This window comes from Palaemon carinicauda, chromosome 1 (genome assembly GCF_036898095.1).
Source record: "Palaemon carinicauda isolate YSFRI2023 chromosome 1, ASM3689809v2, whole genome shotgun sequence".
Lineage (NCBI taxonomy): Eukaryota > Metazoa > Arthropoda > Malacostraca > Decapoda > Palaemonidae > Palaemon > Palaemon carinicauda.
Window position 1 is genome coordinate 100,379,865 of NC_090725.1, and position 17,500 is coordinate 100,397,364.

General features: G+C 33.6%; 1 protein-coding gene across 12 annotated transcripts in view; it reads left to right on the top strand.

Annotated features, from left to right (window-relative positions):
- Nucleotides 1-17,500, top strand: part of LOC137650128 (zinc metalloproteinase nas-4-like) — a 241,460-nt gene that overhangs the window by 205,838 nt on the left and 18,122 nt on the right. For 7 of the 12 annotated variants that reach the window (XM_068383269.1, XM_068383305.1, XM_068383284.1 and 4 more), the window contains exons 1-4: nucleotides 2,122-2,173; nucleotides 3,797-3,965; nucleotides 12,428-12,491; nucleotides 16,165-16,292. In XM_068383269.1, the coding sequence (XP_068239370.1) occupies nucleotides 3,801-3,965; nucleotides 12,428-12,491; nucleotides 16,165-16,292 (357 nt within the window). In that variant the 5' untranslated portion in view covers nucleotides 2,122-2,173; nucleotides 3,797-3,800. Of the gene's footprint in view, nucleotides 1-2,121; nucleotides 2,174-3,796; nucleotides 3,966-12,427; nucleotides 12,492-16,164; nucleotides 16,293-17,500 lie in introns of those variants that run through there. The other 5 variants (XM_068383293.1, XM_068383355.1, XM_068383332.1 and 2 more) reach the window with 2 other exon arrangements.

The following is a 17,500-nucleotide window of genomic DNA, read 5'->3' on the forward strand; positions in this document are numbered from 1 at the left end:
TTTCAAGTCCTCAACTGGGTAACATTAGTTATACTTATAAAATAAAACTTTAAAGCTCTTTCATATTTTACTGTTACTTAATATTACACATGGTATTGGGTATACTAAAAGATCAAAATCATGCAAGTTCTATTAAAAGCTCTGCATTGCCCAAGTAACCTGCATAAAAAAAATAATCACCGCGTGAAGTACTACCTAATCTTTTCTGATAATCTCGAGCCCGAGTACAACAATTGTTACGATTCTCAAAATACTAGCAAATGTATGGCTAGATTTAAATAAAAGTAACATCTCGTTAACTTAAGTATTTTTATCAAGAGTTCACTTTCTACTCTTTATATACTACTACTAATACTACTGAAATATGGTGCATCAATAATTAACCACAGAAAGAAGAGATTAAAGCAAAAGTGAAGAAAGGTCCATTAAGTATAGTTAGGGAAAGTCGGAAAAATGGCAATTGAAAGCGAAAAAGAAAGTATATGAAACTGGCTGTTCCAACAATATTTGCCAATGCAGAGAGACCTGTAGAGAAATGAGATATAAAGCTATGAAAAATCTAGAAAAACTTCAATTATCAATACATATTAAGAAATGTGTATGAACAACCATCAAGTACTCCATACTGGGATATCCTGACAGAAACAGGAATATGGCCAGTGTCTTGTAGAACAGACTATAAGAAAATAATGCTGTTCCATTACATCATAAACTTTGATGAAAAGAAATCAATCAGAGAAATAATTTAGATAAATTGCAGAACCCCCAAGATCCAAGATAAGTGCTACAGCAGCAGCATTGAAGAATTATTTTGCAAATATAAAATGAAAATAGAAATATGAAATTAGAGGAAAAAGAACCTGAAAAAGGAAATTGAGAAAAGAATTATGAAAAGATAGAGGAAACAAATGAAAAAAAAGAAAGGGAAAAAATGAGATTCATAGAAGGGAATGCCTCACAACCTAACATCAGAGAAATGGATATGGATGAGGCAATCCTAATAATGAAAGCAAAGTTAGACACACTAGAAACAAAAGCAAGTTTCCGGGGACAATACATAGCTGATGTATTCGTGATCTATGCAAATACGAATAAGATTATACGGCATTTATTTTCATACCCAAAATTAGGAATGTTAAGAGAACGAGATAGGAGTGGATATCTGGCAAAATCATAGCAGAGAGCCGGTGCTATACTGCACATAAGCCAGGCCATGAATCTAGAAAGAGGTTTAAAATAACACAATAGGTTGCCAAAATTCGGAACTGGGTATTATCCATATTGATTCAAACTTAGAATGGGTTAGAATTAAAACTTAAAGATTATCATTAAGAAGGTTATTATGGTCACATGGAAAAAATAAGTAAATTACAATAGAATATAAGCTTAGACGCTTTGCACCTGTCTATTAATTGATAGAATATTCGCCAACTTATTTCGCGGAGCGAGAAGTTAGGAACCAGGAATCATACTACTAATCATACTAATAAAAATAATAATGCACTTGACGATGAAAAATTCAGATGTAAGGTCTAATATAATTCGCTCTCTTTTTCAGCCAAACCACGACTGAAAGACAAAGGATTGAAAAATAAGGACATGTTTAATAAAAAAAAAAAAAAAAAAAATCAGCTTATAGCAGAATAACCATCACATTATAAGCTGGAGATGATGTTGGGCCTTTCATGTTACAGATGCTGAATGTTCTTGGTCCAATAGATGCTATTTAGCTTTGAATATTATCCATCTGCCTAACCACTCATGCTTGCAACCTGTATAACATTTACACATTATTGTTTTTATTTTGCAAACTTCAAAGAAATATACAAGGATTAGCGTATCAAATAAAAATGGAAATAAAAATGAAGTTAATATTCGAAAATAATAAGTGCAATATGTGATTATCTCAGAAGAATCTATGGCCATTTGATTACATCCCTGATATCGACACCAAAACTAATGGGAGCAACGTGAGAAATATCTCTGCCTTAAATGATATGGCAATACATGGTGAATAAATTAGAGCTATTAGAGGGAGTTAACCTGAATAAGTAAACCCATGCTGGTGCCATCATTGCTATAAAAGCTTTTAACACCATGGTCCGTGACACCATACGGCAACCTGCTGCGAAAAAGGCGGCACCTGTCCATTCGCCCTCCTTTCCACTCAAAGGTAAGAATTTCCCCTGGAACCAAGTCAATCCGAAATGGAGAATATTCTTTAATGAGATCGTCTGCTACAGGAATTGGTCTCTTTAAATTGTGCTTGTTGGTGAAAAGGTTCACCAGTTCTGATCAGCATACGATTAATTTATTAGCTCCCATTATCTACGATAATCTTTTTATAGTAATTACTCCGTATATTATAAAAAAACTATACCTTTATAATGATGGCTTTAGTAGTTATGATTTCAAAATTATATTTTTGAAGGAGAAATTTAGTATGGAACAACATTATTATTTATATTGGTAATGATCTGTCTCACAATTCGAGCTGCTATACGTTTCTCAGAAATCAGAGATATTTCAAATTGGAAATTATAAAACTTTTTCAAAATGATTAAAAGAATGGTACAAAATATCAAAGGCTAAAACTGATATCTTTACAATTTTCTTCCCCCAAAAATTGAAACGGTACTCTAAAGGTAACTACTAAGGTCTATTTATATACTTTTCATTCTCAAGATGTTGGTAATACTAAATTTAGTACACTGAAGCAATCTGTAATGATTAAACCAAAATCTCTACGGAAGTAAATAAAATTAAAAGAAAGATGTTAAACACCATTAAAAGAACCTTGTTTAAAAATCGCTCAAATAACATTACAACAAACCTACAAAGAGTTACTTTAGATACTTTGAATTCTGCGAGAGAAGTTTGAAAATAGTCATTAGATTTTCTTTTGGGTACACGAGAGGATGTTAGGCTGAAGGGGGGGGGGGGGGGGGGAGAGGGTGATGTGGAACATGCAAGCTGATATCTAACATATAAGATGATAATGAGAGTTGAGACTACGTTATCTGCGGATGACTGGAACAGACTGAAGGGTCTATGGATAATGAAGGCTAATTTACCTATAAATTGGACCGATGGCTGAGATGCCTTGTAGATTAGGTAAACTAAGGTTGGTGTGTCATTACAACATAACAATGGAGTAAGAGAAAGAACTTAATAATCACAAACTTTATCACAATGCAGACCACTGACCTAATTGTCAGGCCTGACTATCACAAGAACTCAAAAGTTCTCCAGCCTTGTGTGCAATAAACATAACTTGATTTTCAAATAATTTCCCTTTCAGAAATAAAATAAGCAGCGTAATATTTCAAGAATAGTAAATATTATACAAGATAATCAATAATCAATGAAACCTGGCACATAATCGGTATTTCCATTCCTTTATAAACTTTCCTGATTCTCCAGAAAACTGCTGTAACCCGATGTAGGCTAATATATATATATATATATATATATATATATATATATATATATATATATATATATATATATATATATATATATATATCCATCATAGATACCTATACATTTATCAATTTCCCTATACATTATATATATATTCATATATGTATATTTATTTGTGTGTGGAAATTAATACCGATGAGAGGGTGTAAATCATAGTACAATTCCGCTTGGATGTGAATATTTTCGTGAATTACATGGCATCAGTAGGCTACCTGTGTTTCGTTATCATAAGATGCGGTTATTATTATTATTATTATTATTATTATTATTATTATTATTATTATTATTATTATTATTATTATTATTATTACAGAAAAATGTGGCTGTGGTCCTTTGCGTGGTCAGTAGTATGGATAGATCAAATGATACAGGCTCTCCCTTCCGAACAAAGATCCTCCGACCCACACATTCAGGGTGAAGGTATCAACCCAGAGTCCTTCAATCCTTCACATTTCGATCTGCCAATGGGGAGTCCTGACACGGTAAGAAATTTCGTTATTAAGCCATGGAAATGGAGGATATATAAAAATGCTTCATGATGAATAAGGACAGATGATCTAATGTTTTACTGTAATTGTCAGTTGACAATGTGACGAATATCATAAGCATGTAACAGCAGTAATTACAACACATTAGAAAGCTCCTTGATCACTGCAACATTTCGGTCTCATGTCTGCTGCAGCTAAAGATTTTAATGATTTGAGAGAAATAAGGTGAAAACAATATAGGTAATTGCTTGACTAGGGACTCTAGACCCCAAAAACACAAGCATTAGGACAAAGGACGACGAAATAGTTAATCATCTTCACGCTATAGATTTGTGATATTTACAAAGAAATGGACATAAATGAACACACAAATGGGTCACTAATCAACGTCTGTAGAAATTAATGATGACCTAGTAATCATGACCGAACAAAGAAATTAACTTATAATTCTATTAACTTAGATTCTCGATGGTATTATTGAAGAAAAATTAATTTGGAAGGCCAGATAAGTTAAGTTATATTAGGGCATAAGATAGAAAGTAGAAACTCATCAGATAGGGGCAGGAAGAAATCAATTACTACTCTAAATGATCCTACACAGACTATAAATGTCCCCTACGGCTACATACAAATGCAGATTTTCATTCTTTCAAATATGATTCAAAACTCCCCAAGCTTTTGATTGTCATTATTTCAAAATAGGTGATGGTCTCCTCACAAGATGCTTGTATCTTTTCAAGTCACATACACTTTTGAACATTTATTGACACTGAAAGTTACCTAAATTAAGGAAAATTTAGGACTTTTGATCTGGACTTGGGAATCAATTTTTTTATTCCTACATGCTGAAAGTTTCTCTTGAAACACGTAAAATCTTCTGAATTTATTTTACATTATCGTAATAGACTTCTAACCGAATAACATAAATGGTTTCTTACGCCTTTCGAGATCTTTTTTTTTTTTTTAAATTATTCCATATAAAATTCAAAACAATTTGGATCTTTTGACACTATTGCATTCCTAAATTCAGCGAGTCCTGTACATTTTGATACATTTCATTACAAGTCTCAAAGGGCTCATTCCGCCAATTAGGATTTGTTCTAAACAGCTCAAGCCTAAGCCTTGTAATCATATTCTTCTTAAAGGGGGTAATTCCATGTTTCTACATCTATCACGTACAGTTGGACACAGGAATTTCTGGTACACCTCCCTCTGAGGAAGTGCACCGTCCATCCTCCCTACATTAGCTGTATGGTTACTCGCCGAGCAGTAAGGGTGTGTCAGGGTACACTTCCCCCGAAAGGGATTTTCCAGGAAAGCCTGTGTCCAGCTGTACTGACAACAAGCCTTACTTAATAACAGCTTTTAGACTTACAGCTTTCAACCTACATAATACAGACATTTAAAAAAGGATAATTCTTTTATTTTCTAAATATTCTTTTATCATAAAATCTTCCAAATATCATACAACTATTTTCTAACTCATATACTTCAATATATATGTTAGTTTTAGTTATTCTTAGATAATGCACAATATCGATTGCTATACCTGATTCTTGATATCTGAAATGTAATATTTCTACTTGGATTTCGGACTGGACAAATATCGTAAAATAATAGTGAACTGTTGAATAATGACTACTTTTATCTATCCTGCTCTAAAATTCTCTCTTCCATTATTGACACAGAATACGAGAATAAGAACCCAGATTTTCAATGTCCTTTTTCAAAATCTTTGTTTTTTAAGTCTATACTTCAGTATAATATCAAGAGTTAGCAGTTATAACATATGGACAAGATCCTCATGTATTTATTCTATCTATTTACCTATCTGTTTATCTTATATTTCTTACCCTTCTAACAGTAAAGCAAGATAAGAGGTTATAGAAAACACATACACGCACACATATGTATATATGTATGTAATATATATATATATATATATATATATATATATATATATATATATATATATATATATATATATGTGTGTGTGTGTGTGTGTGTGTGTGTGTGAAGTGACCCCCAGAATACTTAAAATATTATTTTGTAGAATGTGGAGTGAAGATACAAAATTTGGTGAAAATGGCAAAAATAAAGAGACTTGACTGATTGCAATAATTACAGAGGCATCACACTTACGTCAGTTGTCATGGAAATATATAGTATGCTTATTCTAAAAAGAATAGAGAGAAAGACTGATGAAAAGCTGAGGGATTAACAAGTAGGATTTGGGAAAAATAGAATTTGTACTGACAAATTTTCATTTGAAGACATGTTGTACAACAATGTGTAGAATATAGAAATCCACTTTTGATAGCATTTGTGGACTATGAAAAAGTCTTTTATAGTGTACACCGGCCAACATTGGGGAGAGTTCCTATTAAATATGTAAATTTGATTAAGTCTGTTCATGAGCATAACAAGCGCAAAATTAATGGAGTCCTATCAGATGAATTTCCAGTAAACAGCAGAGTATTCCAAGGGAATGTGTTGTCACCTAGGTTGTTTATCCTCCTTTTGGATTTTGTAATGCATCAAACTTTGGGGAGAGTTCCTATTAAATATGTAAATTTGATTAAGTCTGTTCATGAGCATAGCAAGAGCAAAGTTAATGGAGTCCTATCAGATGAATTTCCAGTAAACAGCCGAGTATTCCTAGGGAATGTGTTGTCACCTAGGTTGTTTATCCTCCTTATGGATTTTGTAATGCATCAAACAGTTAGGGATGATGGAGAAGGATTGGACTGGATTGGTAATAGGATATCAGCTTATCTAGAGTATGCTTATGATGCTGTCCTTATTACCAGAACACCCACGATATACAATGCTTGTTTACCAGAATGAATGAAATATCAGAGGAAGTTGAGCTCAAGATAACTAGAAGAAAAACAGAGATGATGAGAACGGAGTATGCAATGGAAGATGAAATATCATTGGAAGGAGAAAGGATTAATGAGGTAGAATCATTTGAATATTTAGGAGCTATGATCTCTAATATAGGATCTTTAAAATTGGAGTTTAATGGCAGATTAAAAAAAGCAATTCAGACAGTGGCTAGGTTAAGTAAAATTTGGAAATCAAATTGCCTGAAATTACATATAAAAATCAGACCATATATCAATTTAGAGAGATCGGTGTTACTGAATGGACATGAGTCATGGTATGAGAATGAAACATTATCCAATAGTTTTTGTAGATTTGAGAACAAAGCCCTCAGAAGAATATTGCAAGTTAAATGGCAGGACAGGATTAGAAATGAAACTATAAGAGATTACTCGAGTGTCATATTTGGGTGAAATCATGTTGAGGGGTAGATGGAGATGGTCTGGGCATGCTCTTCGCACTCCCATGGGAGATTAGTTCACCAAACTTTTAACTGGGGTCCACAAGGCACAAGAAGAGTTAGAAGACCCAGGCCTACATGGCTGAGGACTATGAAGCGTGAAATAAGAGATGATGAATGGAGAAGTATTGATTTAAAAGCTCAGGATAAGAGATGACTGGCGAAATCTAACAGAGGCCTTTTGCGTCAATAGGCGTAGATGACGATGATGATAATTTATATATGTGTATATGTATATGCATATATATGCATGTAAATGTGTGTATCATAATCCCTTACTGTATTATACATAAATAACAGGTTATGATCCATCAGAAAGGTTCTTAATGAAACTAATACTTCTAAAATGTTATGCAAGCCATAGATTATTCACTTAGGCAAGTACATTGGCAGAGGGAAGTGGCATAGGGTGGCAAATGTAAGCGAAGAAGGGAGGTTGGGAGACATGAATCATGAAAAAGTAAGGCTCGCTTCACACGAGAAATTTTTTCCGCACGGGAAAATTTTCGCTCGTTACGAGGCATGTCTTACCACGAACGGATTTTTCCCGAGTGTCTTCGTGGTTTCTATAAACCGCTACACTGGAACCGGGCGGGTTAGCAGTGCAGGTGGCTGCTAAATCGCTGCCACTCAGAAATTCTTCCGAGTGGGCAGCGTGTGAAGTGCCTCATTAATGTTTCGGTTGTGATTTTATGGCCAGCCACTATCAAATAACATACTGTATATATATATATATATATATATATATATATATATATATATATATATATATATATATATATATATATATTGCATTAAATTTAAATGAAGTGTGTAGGTGGCATACACCCTTTCCAACCCAAACATCCTCCCTATAAAATTCTGATGAAATAAAACGAAACAGCCATTGTGTTATTTCACTTATATTCTTTTGTTGACAAGCTGCTTCAGCCATTAACTTATAGTTTTCATCGGGACTACAATAATGGAAATACACACTAATAAAAAGGCAAACAGTCAAAATTTGAAACAATATAATTTGAAAAATTAGGGAAGGAAATTCAGAATTAATGCAAAGAAATTTGCTCAATTGATTATTTTTTCACGAAGCTTAACAACCAATATGAAAGTTAGTAAAGATAATTTGATTGCATTTATGGAAATATGAGCACGTACATACATGCAAACATTAGGCAGTCATCAGATGGGGTGGGTTTAGAAAAAAAATAATAGGTAAGTCACATTCATTACCAATAACTTGTAAAATGTACATGAATTCTTCAAAGATAACATTTACATCATAAGTCAGTTTATACACTTAAATATTTGAAACATCCTAAAAGACACTACCCCATTCGCCTCCATCTCCTATCCAGCCCCTTTTATGCTTTATACACCTCCTCCCCCTCTTACATATCTGACATACACTTTTAACCAGCCTAATGTCCTCCATACTTTACACTTCACAAAACTATTCTCAAAATACTCTAAACTACCTTTTTAACCACTTTTACAAATCTTTACAAAATTTGCCGCCCCTTAATATTCTTGCATTGCATATCGGACCCCAACAGTTCATCTCACCAGTTTCAACTTTTTATCCTTCACTCACACCATATCCACACTTTGCTTCCTGCAGAAAGAATTAGCTCATTAATCCCTTCGTACAAAATCAATTTTGGTTGTCATAAGATAGTCTACTGTTCGTCTCTTAACATTATATTAACTCCCAGCTACCTTTGGTTCACTTACTATGCGACTTACTTCTCTCATTACACCCTTGTTAATTGTTATTTACTTATAAACATAGGCTGTAATTATAAGTACGTGTTCCATTTTAATAGGATATATATATATATATATATATATATATATATATATATATAAAACTGAAGATAGACGACTGGCGAAATCTAACCTAACCGAGGACCTTTGCGTCAATAGGCGTAGGAGATGATGATGATGATGATGATGAATATATATATATATATATATATATATATATATACATATATATATATGTATATATATATACACATATATACATATACACACACACACACACACATATATATATATATATATATATATATATATATATATATATATATATGTCCTTAATTTAACTGCTAATCCCAAATCATGGGGTCGGTATTCTTGATGAATCACATCCAGACATTTCTATGAGAATTATGTTCTTCCACCAAACCATTCTTTTCCAAATCTTCCTTCACTTTATCCCATATCATATAATCCTTTGCCTCCCTCTTGACCTGCCTTCTTTAACTGGTTTCACCCGAACTCTCTTCCCTCCCTCTCTTCACCCATTCTTACCACTTGGCCCTACCATCTTAATCAGACACTCCAGACACTCTCATTTTAGTAACCTCCCACCTGTCACTCGCAATTTCATTTTTCAGTTTCTCGTGAGAGATCTCAAAATCCTCCTCGGCATCATTTCTATTCGCTCCTCCTCCTCTTCCTTTCTAATGGCCCTATTTTTGTATTAGATTTTTTATTTCAGTTTACTTGGAATACTTTTGTGACCTGCTTGGGTCCACATTACCCCAATCACTACTCCATAACCCCCTTTTTATCATCATAATTAGTATTAACTAAGCTGCAACCCTAGTTGTAAAGCAAATTTCTAAAGCCCAAAGGCTTCAACAGGGAAAAATAGCGCAGTGTGGACAGGAAATAAGGAAATAAATAAACGATTTAAGAAGTAATGAACAATTAAAATAAAACATTAACAACATTACAATAGATATTTCCTCTATAAACTATAAATAATTCCACAACTTGGTCACAGGTGGAATAAAACTTCTAGAATACTGTGTAGTATAGAGCCTCATGAGGGAGAAGGCTGACTATTAGAATTAACTGCATGCCTAAAATTACGAACAGGATGGAATTGTCCGGGAAGATCTGAATGTAAAGGATGGTCAGCATTGTAAAAAAATCTTATGCAACACTAATTGAACGACGGTGCCGGAGATTAATATGTAGATCAGGAATAATAAATTTAATAGCCCGTAAGTTCCTGTCAAACAAATTAAGATGAGAATCAGCAGCTGATGACCCGACAGAACAACAATACTCGAAACAAGGTAGAATGAAAGAATTAAAACACTCTTCAGAGTAGATTGATCACCGAGAATCTTAAGACTTTCTCAATAAGCCAATTTCTTTTTATGCAGTTGAAGAAGACACAGACCTAATGTGTTTCTCAAAAGTAAATTTGCTATTTTTTCCTACATTCAACCTCGGTTTCACACCTTCCTTCCTGGCTTTACGTAGATGCTAACTATTTGAAATGCTCTACTTGTTTAAATGTAGGCCTTTTCTATTTTGTATAGGCGGTCGGTCGATCTTTCGTGAGTAAGAAAAACATATTTTAGATAAGGAAGCTAATTTTATACTCCAGTCATAAGATTTCCAGAGTAGGAAAAAAAAAAGCTTTCTTGGGATGAACATTTAGCAGAGAACTAAATAGAAGCAACATTTTAATTGTATAGACATCCTATCCCCTGAATACCTGCTGGACTACATAACCAGTTTTACCTAAATTTCACTTCCTACTATCCCGTTCAATAAATTCCCGTCAGTCTCTCACCCTTCCTTGCAATTCTTATTCAGTCCTGGCCTTATTTACCAATTCATTTGCATACAAATATTCCCACAGATCTTCATACTTATACCCTTCAACCAGTACGTCTATAAACAACACGAACAGAAAGGTGCTTAGTGGCTATACTTGCTGTAGAATAAATCAACAGTCAAATCTAAACATTTCTGGGTCTTGTCGTAGGCTGTATTACTGCCACCTTGTGTTTTGTACATAATTTGAACCAACCATACCCACTTTTATCAATTACCAAATCATGATCTTCTCTCGCTACAAAGAGGGCTCTTTTTTTGTCTCTCATTATAAAGACAACATCAATTGTACCTCTCTCTCTGATGAAGCTGTATTGATGTTCACCTATCTCCACAAGTTCTCTAATTTCTCGTAATTTCTCATCAATTATTATTTCTTAAACCTTCAACAAATATTCTTATGTCCGTTTGATTTCTCTATAATTACGAGACACACACACATCCATCCATCCATACATACAAACATACATACATACATAAATACATAAACACACACACACACACACACACATATATATATATATATATATATAAATATATATATATATATATATATATATATTAGAGAGAGAGAGAGAGAGAGAGAGAGAGAGAGAGAGAGAGAGAGATCAAATAATCCAGTTAATGCTATACGGTAATTATGTGCATGTATGTTTTTTTAATATGGAGGTTAATGATGCAAATTATGGATATGCTGGTGGTTAGCGGTAGATAATATAGGTTGTGGCGAAACTTGACATCCGATTTATTGTTTTATGAACTTGTGAGGGTTGCTAATGATATGCTGCTACAGGAACAGAAACAAAATGAGAGAGAGAGAGAGAGAGAGAGAGAGAGAGAGAGAGAGAGAGAGAGAGAGAGAGAGAGAGAGAGAGAGAGAGAGAGAGAGAGAGAGAGCTGTGTCAACTTCATTTAAAAACTTTTGAATGACATGCACTGGCTCAAATAATATCAATTTATAATTTCTTTATTCTATTGATATATGCATAGAATTTCACTTTTTTTTTTTTTTACAGAATAACAGTTTATAGGAACTTGTTAATATGAGACTATTCTATTGTATATCTGAATAAATTTTGAAAAAAAAACTCGGAAAAGGCTACTAATGAAATATTTAAAGAACAATAATGGTCTTATTTATAATATACCAGTGTACCCGACTTGCCAAAACTAAAGCCTAAATATTTAGATAGCTATACAAGAACATAGATTCAACCCTTCCTACCCATCACCTTTTCATAACCACAACCCCCTCCCCCTGAGCGTGACAAGAAATAAATTAACACATTACACACACACACACACACACATATATATATATATATATATATACAGAGAGAGAGAGAGAGAGAGAGAGAGAGAGAGAGAGAGACACACACACTTGCTCTTTATCATATAACGGTGATACTACGTACTGGACATAGTAGGCTAGAATGGTTAGTTATTTTACTTTTATTATCTACTTTTATAGATGGAGACCGACATTCCCGGAGCCCCGCTTAGTCCAAATGATTTCGAGAACAGCGAGGTCATGTGTGAGTATTTCTCTATATGATCAAAATGTTATTCTTTGTGGTGGGATTATTAAGATCAGCAAAGGAGAGGAAAAAAAAAAAACACCACACACCGAAAAGGATTTCCAACACGCCAATAAAATGAACATGAATATAAAAGAAAAAAAAAAGAAAACTAAAAAGTTGGTTTTCTCTGGCTTATGGCCGTGCAAAATATTAGGTTTTGTTTTTAATTGTGTCTCAAAATGGCCGGATTTAGTGTTTCCCTTTCTACGCCAATCTCTTATGGACTCTAATAAAAAGACATTACTCTTAAATCTGAATCACGATAATACGCTTTCATTACCATTTTTGTTTTTTTGTTTTTTTAGAAAATCCCCATCATAGAGTCGAGAAGAATTAAGCAAATACATGTTCAAATAAGATTTTTATTTGCCTTGTATATGACTGTTCTAAATGATACATTAAAAACCATGCATTATAAATATTGGCAAAATAGCACTGACAATGCATATATAAAATATAATTTACAATGTTTAGATATCTATTACGTAATACGTAGGCTATTGTATTGAACGCCAGATTTCTAGCTAAAATACGTCTCTACCTTAGAACTGGGTTTTTTCCCTATAGTATTTCCAGTTTCGAGTTATTTCATCCTTCGTTTTATTACTCCATCTCTGGTCTTAAAATTGAACTCAACTGAGTTGAGCTTAATATCTTGTGTCCCTCGAAATTGGGGTCCAACAGGATAAATCGTTTTCTTTGTGGAGAATCTATCCATAACTAGTATTTCGGAATCCTCTTGTTTATTTTGTGTTGTACTTTTAGTCGTTAACGCAAGCATAGAGTGTAGGCTACCATATACGTATATCCATAAAGGTAGGATCAATATATGCGGGTTTTTAGCATCGGGTTTCTATTCCGGTGGAATACTCCAAAAATCTATACGAAGTATATGTGAAAGGATGTGTGCGTATGTGTGTATATACTGTATATAAATACATAATCTATATATATATGTGTGTGTGTGTAATCTGACCGAGGCCCCTTGCGTCAATAGGCGTAGATGATATATATATATATATATATATATATATATATATAGTATGTACAGATGTACACATAAAGCTCTTTATTATTAGTAAGCCAAGATGTTACTAACACATATTCTCAATTAAATTTATTCTTCAAAATCGACTTTTCCATTTTGTATTTCATTATCATTATTTGAACTGTTTAAACCAGGGGTTCTCAACCTTCTCGGCCCATGCACCCCTTTCACCATTTGCAATGATGTCATTCCCCCCCCCACCCCAGTTCCCTTCTTTTCCAAAAGTTGTCTCAAAAATTGCATTGTATATAATATGCAAATATCTCTAAAAATCCTTTTATTTTATTTTTTTCAAACTGAATTATACATTTACAGCTTGACATGGATTATATGTATAATGGAATATTACAAATTATATGCAAATTGAAAATATCGATGGATATATAAAACTTGAATGAAAGTAAAATAGTTTTTTTTTTTTTTAATTTATAAGAAATATTTAACAGGCCAAACTGAAGCTGATGCAATTATTTTTATTCAGAAGATTACATTTCATCGATTGACGAAACCTGTAATCTTTTTTTTTTTTTTTTTTTTTTTAGCCAATTCTGGGATACCCGGATGAGTGCTTGAAAGGCCACAACGCAGGTAATTTTCTACCTCTAATTTACTACGATGCTTCGTTTTAATTTGTAACAGAGTTGAAAAGCCTGACTCACAAAGATATGTCGATTCAAACGGAAGCAATACACGGATAGTCATTTCTGCCACTTTTGGGTAGGAATCGCACATCAGAGGCCAAAATTCTATCATTGATTTCTCATCGAACATATCTCTTACATCCAAATAACTTTTTAACTCCAAAATCTCATCTTAACAATCATGAGGAACTTTTTCTACCGACAGTTTGAATGGATTTCTGACTAAATCCAACTAATCACTAAGTTCGTGAAAATATCGTCTGAATTAATTTTCCAGTGCTGTCAAATGCTACAAAATCTAATTTTTTGCATATTGTGGAAGTACCTTGTCTTCATCACAAACATCAAGAATGGATGGCAGTTTCTCAAACATGGCTACATTTTCTGCATTTACCCTTTTCTTCTAATTTTCATGCTTACTCATGAAAGCTTCCAAGGCATCTATGAATTCTATAATGTCTGTATTCGTTCCTTGCATCTGAAGATTCAGTTTCTTCAGTTGCTCAATTATATCAACCAAATAGGCAAGACGCATGATCCATTCCTCATCACACAGCCAGGCAGGAAATTCTGTTTTACCTTGCACTTCAAAAAACAATTTGAGCTCATCTCTTTAGATGAAATACTCGCTCAGTTACATTTCCTCTTGAACACCAATGAACATTTGTGTGAAAAAGAAGCGAATGATGGGTTGCATCCATATCAGTACATAACTCCTTGAAAAGTCGTGAGTTGAGAGCCCCTCCTTTGACGAAATTTACAATTTTAATTGTTTGATCCAAAACCTAATCTAGCGGAGCAGGAAGTGCTTTTGAGGCTAGTGTCTGACGATGGCTCATACAATAAATGCCTTTCACTTTTGGAGCTCGCTTTTTCACACATACTTGGAATTCTGATTTTGTCCCTAACATAGCTGGTGCTCCATCTGTACAACACCCACTAATATTATCCCACGAAAGATTTTCCGATTCAAAAAAAGATGAAACCTTCTCCAAAATATCAGAGGCCTTGGTAGAACAAAAGAGAACTCCTTTTTAAAGGAACCTGAGTGAACATACCTTGCAAACAGGATCAACTGGGAACATGAGGTCACATCAGTTGATTCATCAAGTTTAATTGAAAATAAGCTAAATGCTGAAGACTTTATCTCCTGCACAACTTGATCCTTGATATCAGCTTCTCAATTATTTATAGTCCAGGAGTTCCCAACCTTAGAGTTGCCAAGTAATTTTCTTGGACCTACTTAATTCCCAAGCCATCTGTCTCTTCCTCAGTACCTTTTCTAATCCTAGGATTAACTTGGGTGGTCACTTGTATATTACTGTCTAATCTATTTTTCCTGGGCCAGCACATGATATAATCCCAGCCCACGTGACAGGCCAGTTACGCCAAAGCCTATGATTGCTCTCCTCGACCATAAACTTACTTCTGTCACAATTCACCCCCTGAAAGCCCAAAATTCACCCCGGGGGGTGAATTTCACCCCCATTGAGAACCTCTGGTTTAAACTAATGCCATAGTGTACAGTATATAGCGTAATATGCTCTTGAAACACCTTTACGTCGTTTTGATAAATTTTCAGCTAAATTTTCCGTTCTAAAATTCCAGCGTATTTATTGCACAGTTTTTCTGATGAAGGTTATTTTAAATCATATCAACCCAAGTACATGCATCGTATGATGTGAACATACAAAAATTGTAAAAAAAAAAAATTCATTTAAAAGCCAAATGTTCATAAGTAATAAATTTACGATTATACTGATCAGGATAACTATAAATTGACCGTTTCGAAAGAATTTGATTATACTGCTTTTAAGAGTAAAAAAAAACAGATACAATTAGCATTTCCACTGTGTCTAAATTCCCATCATAAGGTGAATATATGATATTAATATCATAACGACTAAAAAAATAGCAGCGCATCACTCATTTTTAACAGATCATTCCGTTTATGCAGTTCATGAATCGATCGACATCAGTCACCAGGCCGACCCGATAGAACTGGCTGGACTCTTCCAGGGGGATATCATGCTTAACCCGGAGGATCAGTTGGAAGAGCTGGCAAAGGTAAGTCATGAATATGGGAGATTAAACATCCCGAAGTGAAAGGGTTATTATTCTGTGGATAGATGTTGACCTTGAGGTCAATTTAATCCCGAGTTTCAAACTCATACGCAGTTTATTTTGAGGGAATAACGTATACGGCGTTTATTTTGAGGGGAATAAACTTATAGCAATTTATTAAGTTTTGGCCAGCTACTGGGTTGGAAGCTGAATAGTTCGAGACGTCTATTGATTTTCATACGGGAAGACTGTAGGTTCCCCGAATTTGAAAAGCTACATATCCATATTCTACTGAATTTAAGAGCTTATGATATATGATTCAAGAATGAAAGCTGGTACAAAAATAAGTTCTTTTGTTAAAGGGATTATGAAGGAAAATTGTGGATGAAGTTGGTGTTTCATTAAAAATGTTAACTAATTATTTCATTTTCTATTAACTGTTTACATCACCATTATTATCATACCCATCAAAAGTAGTTGGCCGTATTTCACTAAATTCTAAGAACAGCTGATGAGATATTGAAATGGACCTCAGATTGGATCTTGAATTTTTTTTTTTAATCTTCGCCTACTTCAATTGTGTCTGGTGTTCATTAAAAATAACTTACAGCTATGATAATACGAATAACATTTTGCTAATTTAGGTACGCTAACTATGTAACCATATCACTGTCTCTGTATTCGTGTAAGATAACAAATTAAAGCGAATTTGAATAAATGTGCTAATTATTTTGAAGGAGGTGATTTACATTGATCTTAAAGTTCCGATGAAACAGGACTAAAAGATCATTAATCTAACTAATAAAAAAACGCCTGAACAGAATGCTTATTATGTGAAATGGCAAGAACGGACCTGAGAGAGAAGTAAGATAAAATGCCTATAAAATTATAACAAATAAATACATTAGTAGAAAACACATACAAATAAGTGAAAAGCGATGTCTTGTATGAACATAAACGGTAAATTGCCAGATGCCTGTCCATACTGTCTTTGTTAGGGTAAGGAAGAAGGAGCAATATATGACCAGCTGTACCAAGGCAAAAATTAAATCTTATAATCATTATCGAGCAGTCAAGGTAGATTAAAAAAAAAAAAAAAAAAAAAAAAAAAAAACTTTCCATGATTTTTTTTCATAAGGAATTTAAAGATTAGAAAAAAGATCAGCCCTAATTGAGTTAAGAGAAAAAAACCTTGGAAATTCTTTTTGAAC